We start from the raw sequence: 19,692 nt of genomic DNA, 5'->3' as shown, positions 1-19,692 counted from the left end.
GTAGTGCTCGTAGTGCAGATGGCCGAATAGGACTATTGCAAATTGCGCTATCTACGCTGAGTACGAAACAATCCTAACATTCAGGTCAAGCGGCATTTCTCGACGGTACAAATAATTCGTACTCCTGTGTTCATACACTGGCCTGGCCCTATTAATATCTCATTAAAGCCTAAATAAACTTGAAGCTTGAAGGCTGTCCCCTACCCTCAATTCCACATACTTGCGATTGTTTTCTCGAATCCCTCCTCCAACTCGGCCTTGAGGCCATCCTCATAGTCCACCGTGACCATGTCCGTCTTGAATCTCGATCACTCCAGGCCGATCATCATGGCGCAAGCTATAAAGAAGGTTAGTGGTGCAGCTGTCATGAAAAACGCACTGAATTGGTCACGCATAGACAGGTGATCCACCTGCCGTATCGATAATCCGTGCGCAGCGAACGGGTGTGGAATTAAGGCACCAGATCATGCAATACTCCAATGATCCGACCTTCGCTTTACGACTGGTATCTGTTATTTAAGCCCAAATCCTCATTCATTCACACTGATACAACTCCCACATGGGTACTGCGGATAATACGTGCGTATCTTTCAGCTTCACATATGCATCACCTAGTATAACTTGCTCAGTTTTGGAGCGTTCTTGATTGGGGTTGTAATCTCTGCCGTGTAAGTGCTCTTTTTGGATCAACAATGAGTGTAGATTTCAACTCGGATGTTGCAGGCTTTATGGAGGTGTGTTTTCGTGTGTGTGTTTTTTTGCGTTGGTAGGAGCTCACAATCGCACAAAGTTACTTGTATGCAGACGTGGTACTACTTTAGCCGGTATTTCTCGGATCCTTGGCACCACAAACTTTTAGTAGGTTCACTATCGATCGATATGCGCCATTCTCTAACATTATATAGGTTGGCGCTGTATTCGTATCAGACACAACCCATCAAGCTTTGATTACACACGCCTGTGAGTACCGGATATAAGACGTGTCCGTCTGTGAACTGAATATTGAATGGTAGTGTACACGTACCTTGTCATTGACTTTGGCAACGCCAATGATCTCGAGAAAATTGTGTGGAGCCTATTGGTGGGTTGCGTGTGATAAGTGTACAATTCTCATCTGAATTTTTATTTACGTCACAGGTTGAAGTTTTGTTCAATGGCTTCACGGGGTTTATGGTTCAAAGGTCGGTGCGATACCTTTCAAACAGAACGATTCTCATTTATCGTCCTTTCAGCTTCCTCGCCAGGCGTGTCTACCACCGTATGTATGATCTCCCTGCCAGTGGACAGTTGCTTACTTTCAGCCAGTGAGCAACAAGAACATGATTATAACCGCATCCGTGATGTCACTTGTTATCGCTGAACTTGTCATTGTTGTCAGTGAGTATGCGTTTTTTCTTCTCGTAAATTTGTCTACTAATGTGACATCCAAAGTATATGTTATAAAAGCGTGATTCGTGTCGCAAATTATCAAGTAGTAGTCCGCTGATGCACCCCTCTTCAGTCTCGAGTTGGCGACCTTCACTCAAGTTCGCCAGATCAAGTCATGGTCAATGTCTATAAATGCTGTAGCAGCTGTCGGAGATATCCTTATCGCTGTCTTGCTCTGCACATTCCTCCAACGATCTCGCACTGGGTTCCGCCGGTCCGATACTATGATCAACAAGCTCATGCTGTTCACTATCAACACTGGTCTAATTACCAGTGTTTGCGCAATGATGTCCTTCATTTCTGTATGTAAAACATCACAAACGGCTCGTTATTTCGTTCCTGACCCAGATGTGACACAGATTGTAGTGTGGCCTGATACCTTCATTTACATCGCATTCTATTTCTGCGTGGGACGTCGTAAGTACACTGCAGTCAAATTATGCTGTTCGCGAGGTTAACAAGATCATTCTCAGTTAATTGCAATTCCCTGCTGGCAACCCTCAATGCACGCAAGGGTATCCGCCGTGATGGCGATGCTTGTAACGAGCACGTGTCGACTTTGATAGACAGAGCCCTGAGACCTATCAATAGTCTCATCGACTCGTCGCAAATGGTGAGCTCCGCGGATTTGCACAGTAAATTTCTCATGTGCAAGCAGGAGATGCCGAACGACCTTTCAATTAGGACAGATACCACGCAAGAATACATTGAAGATGAGGTCAGTTATGTTCTGTACCAGCTCTGTGATCCGCTGATTTATATCCGCGAAGCTTAAAAAGCCTCAGTCAGTTTAATTGCCATGCGGATGAGAATCGCAAAATGCGCCTATCTCATTAGTTCTTACTCCTAGAAGAGTAAGCATACTGTGCCTTTGACATTCATTCGGTGGTATATTCTTCACTTAGACTTAGTATGTCTTTCATTCCAATTCATTGAAACTAGCTCCACACACTTGGAAGTCTTCACCTATGCATCAGCAAATCACGAGTCCACTTTTAGCCCACTTTTATACTACTTTTTGCACGACTTAGAGAGCAGAGTAGCATCAAGTCAAACCAACTTTTTTCAGTGGATCTAATTACTCTAATCCCGACTTATTGTTATGATGAGCATTGAAAAAAGCACGATACTAGGCATTAAAAGTTGACTATATAGAAGAAAGCAGTCTGCAAGTGCGAGAAAAGCAAACTGGAAGAATGAGTAAAGCCATCTAAAAGCATGAATATCAGTAGATACTGTGACATCATTGAATTTACAGGTACGCCTGTAAACATTGATCGGACTTTTAAACATTTAAGTCAAGTCGTGGCAAATCGAACCGTTACATACATGCCTTAGACTCAACGTGACTACTCTATGCTCTTATGTTTTATCACGAACAAACAGTCTAATGGATTATAATCCGGCTATCTCAGTGTTATGAGGAATTCGGCGGGTCAATTGGTCATTCGTATCATGAGGCTCCGACCTCGTCCACGCGCGGACGTCAATCTCGAGATGTTCGTGAAGCGAACAGTGGTCGAATTAGTTATGTCACCACTATTCTTGACCAAGACGCTTAACTGAGTTGTCTCGATTTTTGGGTATCTGCACTGTGGTTACTTTTTTTTTACTGAATGAGAACATATCTCTAGCAGATCTATAGATTCAGCCGGGCACTGCGGCATCCTACAGGTGCTCCAGTAACGGCCTGAGTATCATTATTATCCCCCTGCCACGGGTTGCGCATCTGCAGAAGGTCCCCGTATCTTCTGTGAAAGATACTTTTATATAAAGCACAAGAGCGTACAATTACACGAGTTAGTATTTATAAAAATGCATCAATCCCAATGATCACAAAGGCACAGGATCTTCCAGTGTCAACTTCCCTTCGGCGACAAGCTTCATTGTCTCATCTGCGCTGCGCAAGTTTGCTTGTATTTTCTCGTCTCGTCCACCTTGCTGCAGAGCAGAGACTGTCCATATCTTCATCATCTTGGGCACGGCTGCCCGTAAAGTAACGGCAGCTAGGTTGAAGTCGCGAATAGGGAGACCGGCATTTCGCATACAATCCATAGCGCAGCTCAAGTAAACTGGGAAACACTTGTAAAACACGCGCGCGAGTCTGTGTTGGTCACTTACATGCATGGAATTCGTCGTCCTCAGGGTACGTTTTAGCTGCCTGCAAGTACGCACTTGCCCCATTCGCAAAGCTAATGCATGCGAGAACGTCATCGCTATGCTGAGCTGTCTGTGCATGATAGAATCCTATCATCCTGAAAAGCAAGGTAACCATGAGAAAGGAACGGAAGCGCGGGGAAATAGACAAAGACATACGTATAAGCAACTGCAGCAGGATATATACAGAAAGACGATACCATGCCAGGGTCAACTTCCTCCTTACTAGGGTTCTTTGATGCTATCTCAATCTCTTTGAGGAGGTCTTCGGCTTCTTCTTTCAGATGTTCAAGGGGGAACTTGGAGTTCAAGCCAGGATCGGCGATGTAAGCCTATTATTCGATTAAACAAGTACCCGAAGTAACATGACTCGCAACGCACGTTCATAAACATCTTCAGGTGCAAGCTACGCACACCTCGCAAAAACGTATCCTGGAAAATCGCTCCACGATCATCCTTGTGAACATTCTTCCAAACATTTCGTCCCCATTCAAGCAAGTCGACAGCCCGTTTCAAAAACTGAACACCGGTGTCAGGTTTGTTTCTGAGATGGCCGTCCAACATGCCCCTCATTATCCATGCACTGCACCGAACGATCAATGAATGTTACAGTACGAAGCTCATATGACGCACCGAACTGTCACCGACAAAGCAGGGCGTACATTACTCCATCCCTTTTCCTTCAAGCGTTTCTGTGCCAGTTCCTTGATATTTTCGACCCCATCGGAGTGCCAGGCTTGGCGAGCCGTAGCTTCGAATTTGACTGAAGCTCGGTCAGTGTGATTCCTCACGCGATGCTAGAATAAGATTGCCTTGGTTATTGTACTTGGTAATCCAGTCGGAGCCATTTAGATGGAACGCGCGCTCGTCACGCATCAAACCATTGGTCAAATACGTCAAGCCCTGCGTGTGTTAGGTACCATGATATTGCAAGCTGAAGAAAGCGGCTTGAACTCACCATCGTATTTCCGCCATAGGCAAAGCCTCCTGGAGCTTGAGGGTGAGGAATTCATTCATAAATGCCACTCCTTTCGTGAATTCCTAGTAAATGTCAATAGGACCTTATTACATAGAAATGCGCAAACATACCTCGTATGCATATGAAATCACCCAGGCCTACATGAAAGGTACCCCTGTTCAGCGATGGTGTGCAACATTACAAGTAAAACTCACACTGCTAGAGTATTTTTCGGGACCCGCTTTCCGAAGTTCAGGAAGCATCTCCGTCGCGAGTTTCCAAGGAAGATTGGCATCCTCTGCTTTGAAACGAGAAACAGAGGGGCTCTCTGCGGTCTTGCCACGGGTTTTGGCTGCATCCAGACCGGCACTATATTGATCTTTCTGTCGCTGGTTCTGCGGGACTGAGGTTGGTTTTGGGGAGTGCATCCAGTGCCTTCTGCCACGCTTCAGCACTTCGCTCCCACTCCGCGAGGGCCTATGCATGACGTCAGATCAGACGAGAAGGGAGCGCAAAAGGACTTACGTCTCGAGATGCTGCTAGTCGTGACCACCCTTTTGCATAACCTGGATCAATCTGCGTAGCCTAAGTCACGACGCATTAATGTTTTTCCATGTATACGATGCTGGCATCAGTACCATCTTCGCGTCATCAACAGCATCTAGGTATCTATTTAAAGATTGCAGTCAGTTATTTTTACCGCAGCTCTATAACTGTAACCTCACCTATTCAACCCATGATGGCAAGCAGCTCTATTCGCATACAAAACAGCGTTCTTGTCATCCAGAGCAATAGCCTTGGTGTATTTTGCTAATGCTCCAACGTAGTCTTGCTTCCTAAAGAAATCGTTGCCCTCGTCCTTAAGCTGTGCTGCTGTTGGTTCCGACATGTTTCAAAAACTTCAAAGGCTTCAAGCAATTGACGTGTGGTGGTATGAAGGACGCAGTCTGAGTTTAGACCAAGGTGGAAGATTTTAAACTGGTCGACACGAGGCATCCGGGGCATTCATTACGCAATCGGTAGACCTCCCTTGAAAGTTAGTTTATGAATTATTACGGCTCCTCGATACGAGGATTTCACTTTACATAACACAGCGAGTGTTAAAACGTTAATGAGACGTGTTTCTGCGTGCATGTGCAACCACTTCGATCTGCATTGGCTCAGCTCTGCGATAAAAGTTTGAATACGGGCAACGCTAAAACTTGTCCATTTCGCACAGGTAGCAATCGCGAATGTCACCTACCCCGTTGCAACTTGCAATGCTATAAGCCTATAATGAAGGACACTGAGCGACACTAGTTTCATCCCATTCCAACGAGAATGAGATGGCATTGTTACCGCAGTGAGCACTGTTTAATTTATGGCATGATGTTTTAGTGCACAACAGTCACTCAACATCGGACCAGACTAGTATGTACAGAATAGAAAGAAAGCAAGGGGCGAGTAGTAACGAAGTGTAAGAGAAAATACATAGGATGATCTAGCGGGGTTGAAAACTGTACTGATAGAAGCTACAAATTTGGATATTTACGCTATAGATACTCGTATATTTTTAAGATGAAGGATCACATTAATACTACACAAGTGGGTTGTCTAACGAACTGGGGTCAAGTGGCTGTGTCTTTAATGCGAGGCATGAGTACGGATCACAAGATGTTGACTGGGTGGGATGGCATGCTCTGCTGGCACTTCTACACCACCGGCAAGGATGCCCACGCGCATCATCGCAAGGAGCTATGTATTGGAGTATGTATTCACAGCGGCCAACGAGGATGAGAGTCAATCATTAGCATCGTTAGATAAGCGAACAGAAGCATGATACACACGTTGTGCGCTGCGTGAGAGTGGGCATAGATGCCACCGAAAAAGGAGGCTGTCATGTCATTTCCAGAGTTTCGTGTGAGCAGAGCGGGACCTCCCGGATGGCTATCGAGGAAAAAGGATGCGTCATGAATAAAACCCGAGATGAGGAGAAGAGTGCGAGTCTGGGATTCTTCCTGGACTATTGACAGAAATTTTGTACTTTTTCAGGAATTTCTTTTGTATAGGATAGCGTTTGCTCACATGTCTCCCACGTTACAACGGGTAATTCCTGCAGAGGCACAGGCCATTCAATCGAGTCCTGAACGTCCTTGAGAGCCTTGAGCTTCATCGTGAGTGCACCCTTTTCAATTTCGTTGCTGGGAAAAACACGAAGATGGGAGGCAATCCCGAGGGAATGGCACATAGCGATGAACCACTTGGTAGGGTCATACTGGTACCATCGGAATGCATTCCTGGTGGAAAGACCAGACTCGTAAATAGAACTGAGAACGGCACGATGAAGGTCAACTGCTACCTGTAGTCCATGGGAAATTGGTGGTGGAAATTATGGTACCCTTCCCCCATCGTAAGAATAGCGGATATAAGGTGGTCGCGCGGCGAGTGCTTGTCATCGTATGGTGTGCTGCCGAGATAGTGAGCAACGGAGTTGATACAAAAAGTGCTCTAAGACGAAGGTTAAGCTTTGCCTTTGATGGACAAGATAAAACTCACATGATGGCACGCAGTCATGCGAAGGGCACCAACGAAAAAGAACCCGCCTTTCCAGTCTCCCCACAACAAGCCAGGAATGACCATTGGAAGCAAATAGCCAAAAATAGTCAAGATAACAAAGTACCATCGGTGCTGCCATTGTACGAGAGGATCCTTACGCAAATCAGAAATATCGGCTGGTCCCGTTTTCAAGTCCGACTCGAAAATGATCCATCCGATGTGCGTCCAGAGGAGGCCACGTTCCGAGTTGTAAGGGTCAAAGTCGGTGTCGGTATGTCTGTGGTGAGAACGATGTCGGCGTGCCCACCAGTAACACGAGCCTTGCACTGCACTCGCTCCCGCAAGGATAAGGAATACCTGCAAAGGGAACGAAGCATTATACGATCTGTGCGACCAAAGCCGGTGGTACCCTGGAGTAACGCGTTCTAATGCTATCTCGTTGCAGGTATTTTCATTACTCACCAGCAGTGATGCCTAGCGAAGCGAATTCAGCAATCAGAAGAAATTACTATTGCCGAGTACCTACCGAGCATGGAGTAAATGTAATAGAGGATAGTGCAAACGACAGTCTTCCGAAGGATGGGAACATATAGCAAGCCGTACAGGGAAAGGGCTGGCGTGATAACGAGGACAGAAAGGTTGAACCATCGTATGCCAGTAATGGTCGGGAATCCTCGTGTCAAGTTCTTGATAAACTGCATATTATGTGACAGTCGTCACCACCACTAGAATGGCGATAGAAGAAGACACGGCCAAGAAGAACAGAAGGATGTCGCACTTGTTACCAGGCTTATTTATCATGCGACAGTGGGACATTAGTCCATAAGATTTGACCTCGATTATATGTGCCGTTGAGACATAATACGGGTGAGCCGATCGGGCAGTTAAAATTCGGACGAATGTCGCGTGAAAAGCGTCTTTGTAGAGATTAGTGTAACTTGCGGCGAAAAGTTGTGGAAGACAAAGGCAGAAACTTTCCATGAGGCTTGATCCGGGCTGTCGTTGCCGACATTTGACCCGAGACAATGAGACTCATCATTATTACCTTCACAACAGCCGCCTTGCAGATAGGCACTAACACACAGGTTTCTACCATGACCAGATGGGCTCGTGCCATGTTGTCGTCACGGAGTACTTATGCCTCGGGGCTGAGATATTCTTCCATCCCGGTCGTGTCGGAATGAACGAACCAGGATTCATTGGCTGCTGGTCAACTCGAGGCCCGTGGATTCAGAGAAAGTATCGGGCTGTGGTGCCAAGAACTGAATTGTTGGCGGTGCGCAGCCTAGCAGAGCCTAGTGTGGTCTCTGTCACAGTTTCGGCGATGAGGCAGAGAACAAGAGATTCAAATTTTTCATGCCGTGTCGGAAAGCGCCATGGAGTTACATACCCGATACCAGATGCATCCGTAATTGCCATATTATGATTGTCTCACTTCTTGCATACTATAGCAACTACTGATACTATGTCCCGAACCCATTGTTTGAGTATTCACAATGTCTTGAAATCGATACTAACGCCGAAGCACGACAATGTGTTGAATGCGACTCAGGTTTCAAAATTTCATCTACATATTGTAAGAACGGAGCGATTTCCAATTGGTATTGACGCCATGTGCGCGCGCGCACTTGATCCATCTACACATTGTAAGAACGGAGCGATTGCCAATTGGTGGATTTATAATACACATTGCCTCCCTCCACATAAACGAAGCTGTCAGTTATTCTCTATTGTCGAGAAACCAACATCTATGCTCGCCCTCATGCGATCGTCACAACGAATTGTCAAGAAGATGATCCTACGAAAGAAATTACTATGTCAGTATCACCGGTCTTGTGGTCAAAAAGACCCTCACCCTTGTATAGTATATGCAACATATCCATCTTGAGATACGAAGGTTGGCAGTAATTACTAATTCTCTCAGAGGCGGGTTTCGACTCCCGTTCCATCAACGTGTTCGTGGAGGCTGACTTGGTCAGTTTCCCACCGACAACATCATTCCATCAAAAAATTCCTCAGATGTGGTTATTAGAAGCAGAAGAATGCGCCGAGATCGATGGCAGTGAATTGCAGCGTTAGGGCAACGTCACTCGTCGTGAAGTTGGGACAACTAGAGGCAGAGTGAGACGAGGATAATCGGTTTTGCGATCAAGTGCGGGTATGTGTATGTCATAATCGCCAGCAGGTTGCACAATATCAGGGAAAACGATATCTGGACACAGGAATGTAAACGTTTGGATCGATATGAGAAACAAGATACCACCTTAAGATTCACCGCAATTATCTCAACTTCTGTGAGTGATAGAAACTAGGTGGTGACACCAGGAGAACAGTGTTGTGATGAGCTAGATGGGAATATCATTCATCGCTATCGAGTGAGCAGGTCCAGAGCAACCGGAGGTAAAAGACCGCCAGATTTACAGTGTCAGCAAACAATTATCTGATTCGATGCAGCCGTGAGCATAACAGAGAGCAAGGCGGTTAGGTATTATCCACTTGCGAGTCGGTGGATCACTATGGAATGACCCTGGTCAGTGTGGGCCCTGGGGCCATCAAGGTACCAGTTACATTTCCGCGCCCTATGCACAACATCGCCTGCCCACATCAGGAAGAACAGAATTGCCAGGCCCGAGGATAAAGGAAAAGCCACAGCGCTGAGCTCGTAACATGTGTAATGGAAAGTAGCATGCTCATACGCGCAGACCTCCAGACCTGGCCGCAGTGTTTGAACCAGGAACTAGTCACGTTCGCTGCACTAATTGAAACAGTTCGGCGGCGGCAGGATCCGAGTCCATCCGTCCTACCAAAATCTTCGTATCCGGAACCAGACACGAAAAGCTATGAGCCCCGAGTGCCACTTCCTGCACAACAATCGCCGCCGCCAAGTTGGAACGGGACAGGATCCTGGCAAGCTATCGATGTCGTTCCCATCCTTGCTGATGTGACGAAAATCCTTCAAAACAACACAGCACTGAGCACTCAGGGTGCAGAAGCAGTGAGTGTGCAGTAATGTTGTTCGTGGTGACGGAAATTCCTGCAGGGTTGATTCGTATTGGATTGCTGTCTCTGTAAGTTGAGAACTTTCCAGGCCAGAGTCAAGCGAAGAACGTAATGCACCTGGGAATCGTTAATTCCGGGAGTTGAAAATCTGGCCGGATAGTACGGGAATCTTGATACTCGAACGTACGTTACAACTGTTACGATAGGCCAAAGCTTCCGTCAGGTCGTACACAATTTGTCAATGATTTTTCAAGTTGGATCTCACTATTGGCCAAGAATGACCTTCATGCATTTGCCTGCCAGCCCATAGTATTGCTTGTCACCCTTATTCGCAACGAGGAGAGTGGTTCAGTCGAGCCGATGAGCCAGTGAGTGCTGAGTACTTAAGTTGAACAACCTCTCATGGCTCTGGGGAAGATTGGATGTTCTGACGAGTCCGCACTCGTTGAAAGAACCCTTCATATTCATACAGGTGTCATAGAAAGGTCCTGCACTGCCAGGAGATCACCGAACTTGTGCTCAAGGTATACTTTGATCGGTTCGTTTTGAGTTTGCATGTTATGGCAACGAACATCGGTAGTCCCTCGCTCGTACGGATACAATGATGCGCAAGGACCAGTCTACCACAACCCATGACGACGGTCTTACTTTTATCAGATGACACCTGATGAACCAGGAAGTATGAAACGTCGTGACTCTGCAGATTGATTACCCTCAGAACTCATGGCTGAAGACACGATCTCTGAAGCCAAGGTAGCTCAAGGGTTGCCAGATTCTTCTGCCTCCAAATTGGTTCAGCGAACGCTTTTGTGCGTATCTCATTTCGTCACTTCGGGGGGCTGAGAGCCCCGTGAGCTGGAGGTTTTTTTTTCGCGGTCCGCTACCTTTGGTACTCCGAAGTCGGTGTCAAAAATGTTTTCAAGTACGGTTATTCTGCGTCTTCTTCGTCCTTATCTACACGACTGACGGTCATGCGACAGCTTAGGGCAGCTCTCCGTAACCCTAATGACTGTCTTAATTAGCTATCTGTGAAACGCCAACAAACGTGCGATCATGTTCTGTTAAACAATGAAAATTCTGTATTCAACAAGAGGTGACTTCTGAGCCCCATTTGCCGTGCACCCTCTGGTACTTGTGACGTTAATACATTCCGATCACTGACTGTCTCTGAAAACTGGAAATAGGGGAGATGCATCTTAATTATTAAAGATGACAGCATCAACAACGGATGTGATTTTGACTGTCACAACAGCTCTTGTGTCGTGCGAACTGGCACCTTACCGTGTCTCCTGGAGCGGTATGTCAAAGATCGTGATGATACAGTGCTGTACCTAACGTTCCTTTGCAGTACGCAAATCCTCTGATGTACAATGTTGTAGGACCCAACTACACAGTCTGGCGCACCTTGTCTACTGTTGGCTTTAACCCCACCAACACTGCACCACCATTCATTCAAGTCTTTGACCCTTCGTTCCTCAATGAAACCGGATCATCCATCACCATTCGCTCAATCGCTTCGAATCCTAGCTTTGCTTTTGCTCATGAAGCACCCATCTGCATCCCGGACCTCAACGCAGGCTTCCTTACAAGTAACTATAGCGGTGCACTCGGGTGCAACGGCTGGTACAAGAACAGCATCTCCGCATGATCAATATGACAGAAGTTGACATGGCGCTGGCTTCTACAACGGGATATATTAATATACAAGTTCAAATGGGTTGGTTCCACTGACTTACTACGCACAGATTGTTGATCTAGACCGTCCCGACTTTCAGCTCAACCTTCCGCGGGGCACTGTCCAAATGTTAAACGGGGGCACAGGTCTATACAACGGAGATATTTTGTCCGTCACTTCGGGTCGCGCTTTGCTTTCTCCTCCGATTGTGCGCATCAATCCTAGACCTTCCTACAATGCCACTGTTGTTCTGGGAAACTTAACTCGCTCAATGATATCGAAATTTTGCCTTGCACGGACGTCACGTTCTTCACTGATTCAATGTGAGTTGATTATAGGAAAATGACGTTTACACTATTTGCCATAATAACACCGGTTCAATGCTTGAAGGACTTACTAGTTGTTTCAGGAGGGCTGCAAAGAGGGTTGCTCGACGTTCGAATCATTCTGTGTTGGAGTCAAAAATGATTCCTGAATAGGCGCACTCTTACCTTCAGCCACTTGTCTAACATTTTCAGCACACGGGTCCGAATGCTGAAAGTGTCGCCTCAAGAGTCAAGCCACTCGTTGAGGATGGGAAAATACACGGGAAAATACACGCCAGCCTCTATTATCGTTCATAGAATCACGTAGTGCGTCCGACTCTAAGCCGTTCCTTGGTGGTGGTAATTTTGAACCTGCCGCTGCCAATGCCCATTTTAACTTGTGGTCCTGAAAGCGTCAGTTAACAGGTGCATGGGGGCGTCGGAGGAGGACATCTCGAGGCGATGGGCGAAAGAATATCATGATAGTGTGGAAAGATGTGAGCTACTATATCAAATTATCGTCATGTGGGTATAGATGAGCTCGTAGGGTCACTCTCAGCGGACCTCGAATAAACTTCACAGTGCATGTCATGGACTGCCAGTACTTGGAATCGTCGTGCTTTGGCCGCCATACATAGCCTTTGAACAAGTTCCTGCAATTATCACTGCCTAATGAATCCTCGCTGGCTTTGGTTCACAAATATATGTACAATACCACTACAACTGATGCGTCTCAGTAAGTGATCTTGAACGCTTTAGATAGAAGATCAATTCGAACAAAACGATTTAGGTACTCCCAGTGGCTTCTTCATCTTCAAACAACTTGAACTTCATACCCTGCGGAAACCCATCCAAAATGAAGTCCAAAAAATTCCTCCTGTGCTTTCCCAACCACGAAAGACAACCGACGATGGCCATTTCGTCTATCCACTTTCCGAGGGTTTGACCTAGAGTACTCCCTCCTGGCGAAGGCTCATATCCTGGGAGCGCTTTCCGCAGTATCATCTTCATATTCAAGAAAAGTAACTCTGAATGCTCTTCTGACATCTTGTAAAGGAGTCGGGCCTTGGGCCTCTCGCGCGGCTGCGAAGAGTACGGTTCTGGTAGGGACCCCAGTGTCATGCGACCAAGACATTGAATTATAGATGCCGTTAACCGGTAATAGTTCTGACTGACGGGATTGGTGGTTGGCCCAGTCATGCCGCATGTTCCTCGTAATGAATATGCCATATGAAAACCAGAAGAGAAACCTGATGATGAAACGCGCTCATGCAAAAACCGAGTGAGGTTCACAACAGTTCCATCTCTTGGAGTGCCTTTCTTGAATAGCCTCGGCAAGATTTCAGGGGCCTGTGGGCTGGTACACGAGAGTGCGTGCCACACTGCTGGGCTGGTCGACGCACGTGCAAGGAAGCACACTACGGTGACTTCATCTTGAAGCTCTTCCAAAATCCCTTCACCTCCAGACATCACTGCGCCCAGTCTGCTCATGCAAGGTATCATGAATTCGAAGAGTTGAGAAGACGACTCATTGGAAATTGAAGAGAGTAAGGGAGCAAAACTGATGCCCTCTCCGACAGGCATTTCGTCCTCCGAATCTTTGCAGACCTTGAAAGCCTTCTCGACTTCTCGGCTGATTTCGTCTGCGAATGAAGTGGGCTTTGCTTTCTCCATGATTCTGAAGACGAGATGTGCCCTGTCGTATGCCGTTTCGAACTGCCTGATACCCGTGCATATCTGCATTAGAAGTACATAGAGCACTACATCAACGAGTGTGAGTGCGTCAACATCCTGGTCGAGGACAGCCGCCGGCGACTGTGATGGTGGGCGAAGAGCTGACACTTCTGTCTCCATGGTATCCGTTAATCGCGCAATGAGCGGAACAAGCAGCTCGCTCGCTTCGATATTGGCTGGCAAACTCCGGAACGCACGCGCAGTGCGGAGCATACTCCTCCTTGACAGGAAGGTCAAAGAGCCCGTCTTCGTCACGTTGACTAATAGGACGGAATTGAGCTCCAATGTTTGGGGTCGCGACAGTTTTGTGATCTTGAACACAAAACTATCGTCTCCCCCTTCCTGGGAGGATCTGTAACGTGCAAGCGATGTTGCAGAATTCCAATCTGCATGGCCGATGTGGGCACCGTCTTTTCCACTGGCGTAAATTGGAGTTGGTGGTGCTGGATTCACGTTGAGCAAGGAGCTCACGAACGGAACCTGCTTTACGTATGCTTTCATCTCTGGACGCAATATAATGTTACGCAGGATGAGAGCAATGCGAGGGCTAACTATGAATATGCGGTGCAAGTCGGGGTGGCCACCTGCCAAACCTTCCCACAAGCCAAATGCGTTGTGCGTGAGGATAAATTCTTCTCCTTCCGCTGCTTCCCAGATACTGAAGAAGTAGTTGTCCGCGTGAGTGTGGTAAGTGTAAGCTGGGAAGTGTTCGAGATCAGGTGGGATATGCGATTCAATCATCATTTTTTGAAGGCCTACTTCGCCGTACTTCTCTACGAGTTCTGCAGCATCTCGCATGATGTCTGAATGAGATGAATCCAGGTAATATTTGAGGAAGTGTAGCCATATCTCGACAGCAGAATGAATACCCTTCGCCTTCATGAAGGACTCAATCCACTGACGGGCCCCTGCGTTCTCTGGGTGATCCACTTGGAAGTAAGTGCCGGAATATGATACATTGCGATAATGCATGATAAACAGGAACTTCCTCAGGAGTTCTAGCGACCTCCGCTTCAGAGTGAACGTACCCTGAGGAAGCGCTTTATGCAAGTCCATGATAATGGAGGCTGCATGACGTTCGAGGTCCGCTAATTTCTCCTCCACTTCGTTGATATTAGAGGTGTTTCGGACGTCCTGGTAGACATTCGGTACGCCATACACCTTTCCAATAGGACGAATGTCAAGGCTACCCGTAGCAATATCATAGTAGTGGACGTATTCAGGATCAACACCGGTGCGTCGAAATTCTTTTTGTCGTTCTGCTTTGGGCCTGCAAAGAAAATCATTCAGTGCTCTGGTCTAGTGTCTACACGCAGAGTGCTCAAGAGGACTCTGAAAACACACTTCACTGGTCCGACTTGGAATCTTCGCAATATGAACCGTGTAATGAAATGTTGATATTGTGTCATAGGTGCACAGGAACTCGGAGAGCCGTCTGTCTTCTGAGCTTCTCCTGCAAGCTCTGTTCTGGCTTGTTGTTTTGGTGTATTCCTGCGACGTCGTGTCATTCTGTAGAGTTCAAGTCTAAGAACTGAGCGCTAACTTGCGATGAACACGCCATGTCCATGTGGCGGCGTTGTCGTTAAAGGGTATATACTATACCTTATTAAGTTACGTGATTGATGAAGTTCAAATTCAAACTTCGTTTGAACCAGTGACTACCGGGTATCCATATGTCACAGACGAGGCCATTCAAGATCGTGAAAGTCAAAGTAGGTCATAGTCTCAGTATCAGGCGAAGTTATAGTGCTCACGAAAGTCAGAGTTAACCGCCAGCCCAGTCACGGTCGGACAATTAATTACACAAATGATTACAGGATGTTAGCCATCGCAGCCATCATCATGTGATCTCCTCTAAAAGTTCAACCGACGTGAGTAAACGTGCTCCTGTGCAACGATGGTAGAAGAGCCTTACACACAAGGAGGTCACCTCCAACAGCTATCTCTTCAATGGCGTAGCTATTTCGACACAGTCCTGCCGCGACTGTGACGCGGCACTGACAAGCCTTGATGCGGGCCATTCTTATAAGTTCTAGTACATTCGACTTCCAGATCAAGTTGGATGAGTTCATGACCATTCCTTCGTTATTTTATTTGTCGTAGGGACATGTACAACTAGGACATAAGCCAATGTCCATTTTCTTTTCCTCCCTCTCTGGACCCTTCGAGCAGGCTGTGGAGCACATCGACGTTTAACGGGCGGACATTCTTCAGCCAGCAGAGAAGGAACTACAGCTTCGGATAACTCGTCTGCAGACTCCAAATATGTAGCATCAGAGTTAGCACTGAATAAGGGGCCGTGCTGTCAATCACATAATTTAGATATCCATCGAACGGAGCAGGTAATGTCTTCCTCAAGTTCACTCTCGCTATACTCTCTTCCAGAAACCCATTCAGTAGGAATGCCGAGATACACATTCCATCGCCTGTGACGTTGGCCAGTATCCAAACCCTGCAGGTCCTGCTTCTTCGGAATCCTCAAACATCCTTGCTTCTAGTGCGGTCAGACACTCAGCCTGTTGGTAGGATAGCTTATCATGAGATCAGCCAAAGCCATCTTCAACAGCATGCTATCGTTCCATTCTTCGTTTCAAGCTTTGATGTGTTTTTCGAACTCACTGGCCTTTCGATAAGCAATAACGAGAATGAAAGCATGCACCAAAGGCATGTCACCAAGCCATTTTTCGACTTGACCGGAAGCACCAGGAACATTCTCTGAAAACCAATGTGCAATTTTGGCATACTCATGAGATGAGATGTCACCACAAAACGGTATGCTGTATGCACCCACACCATCTGGCTTCTTCTTCGATCGCAAGATGTAGTCTATCACGGGGTATGCCTCCGCACTATATTGGTTCAACTCCGGATTGTCAAGAAGCTTCTGAAGCGAAGCAATATGTGGTAGTAGAATGTTGTCTAATTCTTTTGATACTTCCGCTAACATAAACGTTCCTGCAATTATCACTGCTTAATGAGTCCGCACTGGCATTTGATTCACAATGATATGTACAGTACTACTACAACTGATGCGTCTCAGTAAGCGAAGATCAATTTGAACAAGTCGATCTAGGTACTCCCAGTGGCTTCTTCATCTTCAAACAACTTGAAATTCATACCCTGCGGAAACCCATCCAAAATGTAGTCCAAAAAATTCCTCCTGTGCTTTCCCAACCACGCAAGACAACCGACGATGGCCATCTCGTCTATCCACTTTCTGAGGGTTTGACCTAGAGTACTCCCTCCTAGCGAAGGCTCAAATCCAGGGAGCGCTTCTCGCAGTATCATCTTCATATTCGAGAAAAGTAACTTTGAGTGCTCTTCTGGCATCTTGTAAAGGAGTCGGGCCTTGGGCCTCTCGCGCGGCTGCGAAGAGTACGGTTCTGGCAGGGATCCCAGTGTTCCACGACCAAAACATTGGATTATAGTTGCCATAAATCGGTAATAGCTCTCACTGATGGGATTGGTGGTTGGCCCAAACATGCCGCATATTCCTCGTAATGCATATGCCGTATGAAAACCAGAAGAGAAAATTGATGGTGAAGCGTGCTCATACATAAACCGCGTGAAATCCATAACAGATCTATCTGTTGGGGTGTCTTCCTTGAATAGCCTTGGCAAGATTTTTGGGGCCTGTTGGCTGATACACGAGAGTGCATGCCACACTGCTGGGCTGGTCGACGCACGTGCAAGAAAGCACACTACGGTGACTTCATCTTGAAGCTCTTCCAAAATCCCTTCACCTCCAGACATCACTGCGCCCAGTCTGCTCATGCAAGGTATCATGAATTCGAAGAGTTGAGAAGACGACTCATTGGAAATCGAAGAGAGTAAGGGGGCGAAACTGACGCCCTCTCCGATAGGCATCTCATCCTCCGAATCTTTGCAGACCTTGAAAGCCTTCTCGACTTCTCGGCTGATTTCGTCTGCGAATGGAGTGGGCTTTGCTTTCTCCATGATTCTGAAGACTAGATGTGCCCTGTCGTATGCCGTTTCAAATCGCCTGCTACCCGTGCATATCTGCATTAGAAGTACGTAGAGCACTACATCAACGAGTGTGAGTGCGTCAACGTCCTGGTCGAGAACAGCCGCTGGTGACTGTGACGGCGGGTGAAGAGCCGACACCTCTGTCTCCATGGTATCTGTCAGTCGTCCAATGAGCGGAACGAGCAGCTGACTCGCAAGGAAATTGGCTGGCAAACTCCGGAACGCACGCACGGTGCGGAGCATACTCCTCCTTGACAGGAAGGTCAAAGAGCCTGTCTTCGTCACGTTGACTAATAGGACGGAATTGAGCTCCAATGTCTGGGGTCGCGATAGTTTTGTGATCTTGAACACAAAACTGTCATTCGCCCCTTCCTGAGAGGATCTGTAACGTGCAAGTGATATCGCAGATTGGGAATTTACGTGGTCAATACCGCGTTCTCCGCTGGCGTAAATTGGAGTTGATGGTACTGTATTCACGTGGAGCAAGGAGCTCACAAACAAATCCGGCTTTATGTATTCTTTCATCCTTGGAGACAATACCACATTGCGCAGGACGATAGCAATGCGAGGGCTGACTACGAATATGCGGTGCAGGCCAGGGCAGCCACCTATCAAGCCTTCCCACAAACCAAATGCGTTGTGCGTGAGGATGAATTCTTCCCCTTCCGCGGCTTCCCAGATACTGAAGAAGTAGTTGTCCGCGTGAGTGTGGTAAGTGTAAGCTGGGAAGTGTTCGAGATCAGGTGGGATATGCGATTCAATCATCATTTTTAGAAGACCTTCTTCGCCGTACTTCTCTACGAGTTCTGCAGCATCTCGCATGATATCCGAATGTGATGTGTCCAGGTAGTATCTGAGAACATATAGCCAACACTCGACAGCGGATTGAATACCCTTCGCTTTCATGAAAGATTCAATCCACTGACGGGCCCCTGCGTTCTCCGGGTGATCCGCTTGAAAGTAGGCGTTGGAGCACGATATCTTGCGATAATGCATGATAAAGAAGAACTTTCGCAGAAGCTCTAGCGGCCTCCGCTTCAGAGTAAAATTACCCTGACAAAGCGCTTCATGTAAGTCCGTGATGATGGAAGCTGCATGACGTTCGAGGTCCGCTAATTTTCCCTCTAGTTCGTTGATATTATGAGTGTTTCGGACGTCCTGGTAGAAATCTGGTACGCCGTAAACCTTTCCAATAGGACGAATGTCGAGGCTACCCGTAGCAATATCATAGTAGTGAACGTATTCAGGATCAACACCGGTGCGTCGAAATTCTTTTTGTCGTTCTGTTTTGGACCTGCAAAGAATATAATTCAACATTCTAGTCTGGTGTCTACACGCAGAGTGCTCGAGAGGACTCTGAAAACATACTTGACTGGTCCGACTTGGAATCTCCGCAATATGAACCGTGGAATGAAATGTTGGTATTGTGTCATAGGTGCACGCGAACTCGGAGAGCCGTCTGTCTTCTGAGCTTCTTCTGCAAGCTCTGTTCTGGCTTGTTGTTTTGGTGTATTCCTGCGACGTCGTGTCATTCTGTAGAGTTCAACGAATCCAAGAACCGAGTGCTAACTTGCGACGAACACGCCGTATCCATGTGGCGGGCGGTGTTGTTAAAGGGTATACCTTATTAAGTTATGTGATTGATGAAGTTCAAATTCAAAGTTCGTTTTAACCAGTGACTACCGAGTATCCATATGTCACAGACGATGCCATTTACGATCGTGAAAGTCGTAGTAGGTCTTAGTCTCGGTATCAGGTGAAGTCAGTGCCCACGAAAGTCAGAGTTAAACGCCAGCCCAGTTGGACAAATAATCACACAAGGATGTTAGCCATCGTCATGTGATCTCCCCAAACCCTACCTGAGCTTATGTGAGTCCAGCTTTATCTCTCATGAAATGCGATCAGATCAAACA

At 46.9% G+C, this 19,692-nt stretch overlaps 6 protein-coding genes across 6 annotated transcripts; 2 read left to right on the top strand and 4 right to left on the bottom strand.

The window, feature by feature from the left end:
• The first annotated feature begins 568 nt into the window (after positions 1-568).
• Positions 569-2,305, top strand: F5147DRAFT_693500 (uncharacterized protein). Its single transcript, XM_041437249.1, has 12 exons — positions 569-668; positions 724-734; positions 805-862; positions 1,014-1,081; positions 1,138-1,181; positions 1,233-1,258; positions 1,306-1,381; positions 1,502-1,730; positions 1,788-1,845; positions 1,902-2,041; positions 2,087-2,146; positions 2,199-2,305. The coding sequence occupies exons 2-12, from the start codon at positions 729-731 to the stop codon at positions 2,220-2,222; spliced, it is 789 nt and encodes a 262-aa protein (XP_041293201.1). The 5' UTR covers positions 569-668; positions 724-728; the 3' UTR covers positions 2,223-2,305.
• Positions 2,306-2,765: 460 nt separating this feature from the next.
• F5147DRAFT_693493 (uncharacterized protein) lies at positions 2,766-5,549 on the bottom strand. Its single transcript, XM_041437248.1, has 14 exons — positions 5,269-5,549; positions 5,182-5,212; positions 5,069-5,128; positions 4,948-5,020; positions 4,746-4,922; positions 4,544-4,578; positions 4,398-4,488; positions 4,219-4,348; positions 3,967-4,168; positions 3,745-3,917; positions 3,550-3,683; positions 3,262-3,500; positions 3,063-3,228; positions 2,766-3,011 (listed from the first exon to the last, which is right to left on the bottom strand). Exons 1-12 carry the CDS (start codon positions 5,430-5,432, stop codon positions 3,262-3,264), a joined length of 1,509 nt encoding a protein of 502 aa, XP_041293200.1. The 5' UTR covers positions 5,433-5,549; the 3' UTR covers positions 2,766-3,011; positions 3,063-3,228.
• A 396-nt stretch (positions 5,550-5,945) lies between these two features.
• Positions 5,946-8,095, bottom strand: F5147DRAFT_836821 (uncharacterized protein). The gene is made up of 7 exons (XM_041444024.1): positions 7,605-8,095; positions 7,541-7,552; positions 7,079-7,488; positions 6,882-7,030; positions 6,608-6,819; positions 6,370-6,545; positions 5,946-6,277 (listed from the first exon to the last, which is right to left on the bottom strand). The coding sequence occupies exons 1-7, from the start codon at positions 7,777-7,779 to the stop codon at positions 6,167-6,169; spliced, it is 1,245 nt and encodes a 414-aa protein (XP_041293199.1). The 5' UTR covers positions 7,780-8,095; the 3' UTR covers positions 5,946-6,166.
• A 1,657-nt stretch (positions 8,096-9,752) lies between these two features.
• On the top strand, positions 9,753-11,726 carry F5147DRAFT_760811 (uncharacterized protein; the record flags this gene model as incomplete). The annotated part of the gene is made up of 9 exons (XM_041440496.1): positions 9,753-10,073; positions 10,239-10,261; positions 10,285-10,446; positions 10,551-10,602; positions 10,659-10,719; positions 10,797-10,887; positions 11,059-11,074; positions 11,288-11,375; positions 11,458-11,726. 9 exons carry the CDS (start codon positions 9,753-9,755, stop codon positions 11,724-11,726), a joined length of 1,083 nt encoding a protein of 360 aa, XP_041293198.1.
• Positions 11,727-12,518: 792 nt separating this feature from the next.
• F5147DRAFT_760810 (uncharacterized protein) lies at positions 12,519-15,300 on the bottom strand (the record flags this gene model as incomplete). The annotated part of the gene is made up of 3 exons (XM_041440495.1): positions 12,519-12,563; positions 12,623-15,062; positions 15,137-15,300. 2 exons carry the CDS (start codon positions 15,298-15,300, stop codon positions 12,845-12,847), a joined length of 2,382 nt encoding a protein of 793 aa, XP_041293197.1. The 3' UTR covers positions 12,519-12,563; positions 12,623-12,844.
• Positions 15,301-16,763: 1,463 nt separating this feature from the next.
• On the bottom strand, positions 16,764-19,501 carry F5147DRAFT_159954 (uncharacterized protein). Its single transcript, XM_041428339.1, has 3 exons — positions 19,350-19,501; positions 19,148-19,294; positions 16,764-19,073 (listed from the first exon to the last, which is right to left on the bottom strand). Exons 2-3 carry the CDS (start codon positions 19,210-19,212, stop codon positions 16,862-16,864), a joined length of 2,277 nt encoding a protein of 758 aa, XP_041293196.1. The 5' UTR covers positions 19,213-19,294; positions 19,350-19,501; the 3' UTR covers positions 16,764-16,861.
• Between the last annotated feature and the right edge of the window lie 191 nt (positions 19,502-19,692).

The sequence above is a fragment of the Suillus discolor genome (genome assembly GCF_016758755.1).
Source record: "Suillus discolor strain FC423 chromosome Unknown F5147scaffold_25, whole genome shotgun sequence".
NCBI lineage: Eukaryota > Fungi > Basidiomycota > Agaricomycetes > Boletales > Suillaceae > Suillus > Suillus discolor.
The sequence above is the reverse complement of the archived record's forward strand: the minus strand, read 5'-3'. Positions and strand labels throughout refer to the sequence as shown.

Coding starts and splice junctions, on each gene's coding strand:
- F5147DRAFT_693500 (XM_041437249.1), top strand. Junction 1,082..1,137: donor AAATTGTGTGGAGCCTATTG/GTGGGTTGCGTG, acceptor TTTACGTCACAG/GTTGAAGTTTTGTTCAATGG. Junction 1,731..1,787: donor CAATGATGTCCTTCATTTCT/GTATGTAAAACA, acceptor GATGTGACACAG/ATTGTAGTGTGGCCTGATAC.
- F5147DRAFT_693493 (XM_041437248.1), bottom strand. CDS start 5,432: ATGTCGGAACCAACAGCAGCACAGCTTAAGGACGAGGGCAACGATTTC. Junction 4,923..4,947: donor ACTCCCCAAAACCAACCTCA/GTCCCGCAGAAC, acceptor AGCGACAGAAAG/ATCAATATAGTGCCGGTCTG. Junction 4,579..4,745: donor TAGCAGTGTGAGTTTTACTT/GTAATGTTGCAC, acceptor CTCACCCTCAAG/CTCCAGGAGGCTTTGCCTAT.
- F5147DRAFT_159954 (XM_041428339.1), bottom strand. CDS start 19,212: ATGACACAATACCAACATTTCATTCCACGGTTCATATTGCGGAGATTC. Junction 19,074..19,147: donor TTCCAAGTCGGACCAGTCAA/GTATGTTTTCAG, acceptor TATTCTTTGCAG/GTCCAAAACAGAACGACAAA.
- F5147DRAFT_836821 (XM_041444024.1), bottom strand. CDS start 7,779: ATGCAGTTTATCAAGAACTTGACACGAGGATTCCCGACCATTACTGGC. Junction 6,546..6,607: donor CGTTGTAACGTGGGAGACAT/GTGAGCAAACGC, acceptor TTCTGTCAATAG/TCCAGGAAGAATCCCAGACT. Junction 6,278..6,369: donor ACTCTCACGCAGCGCACAAC/GTGTGTATCATG, acceptor TCCAATACATAG/CTCCTTGCGATGATGCGCGT.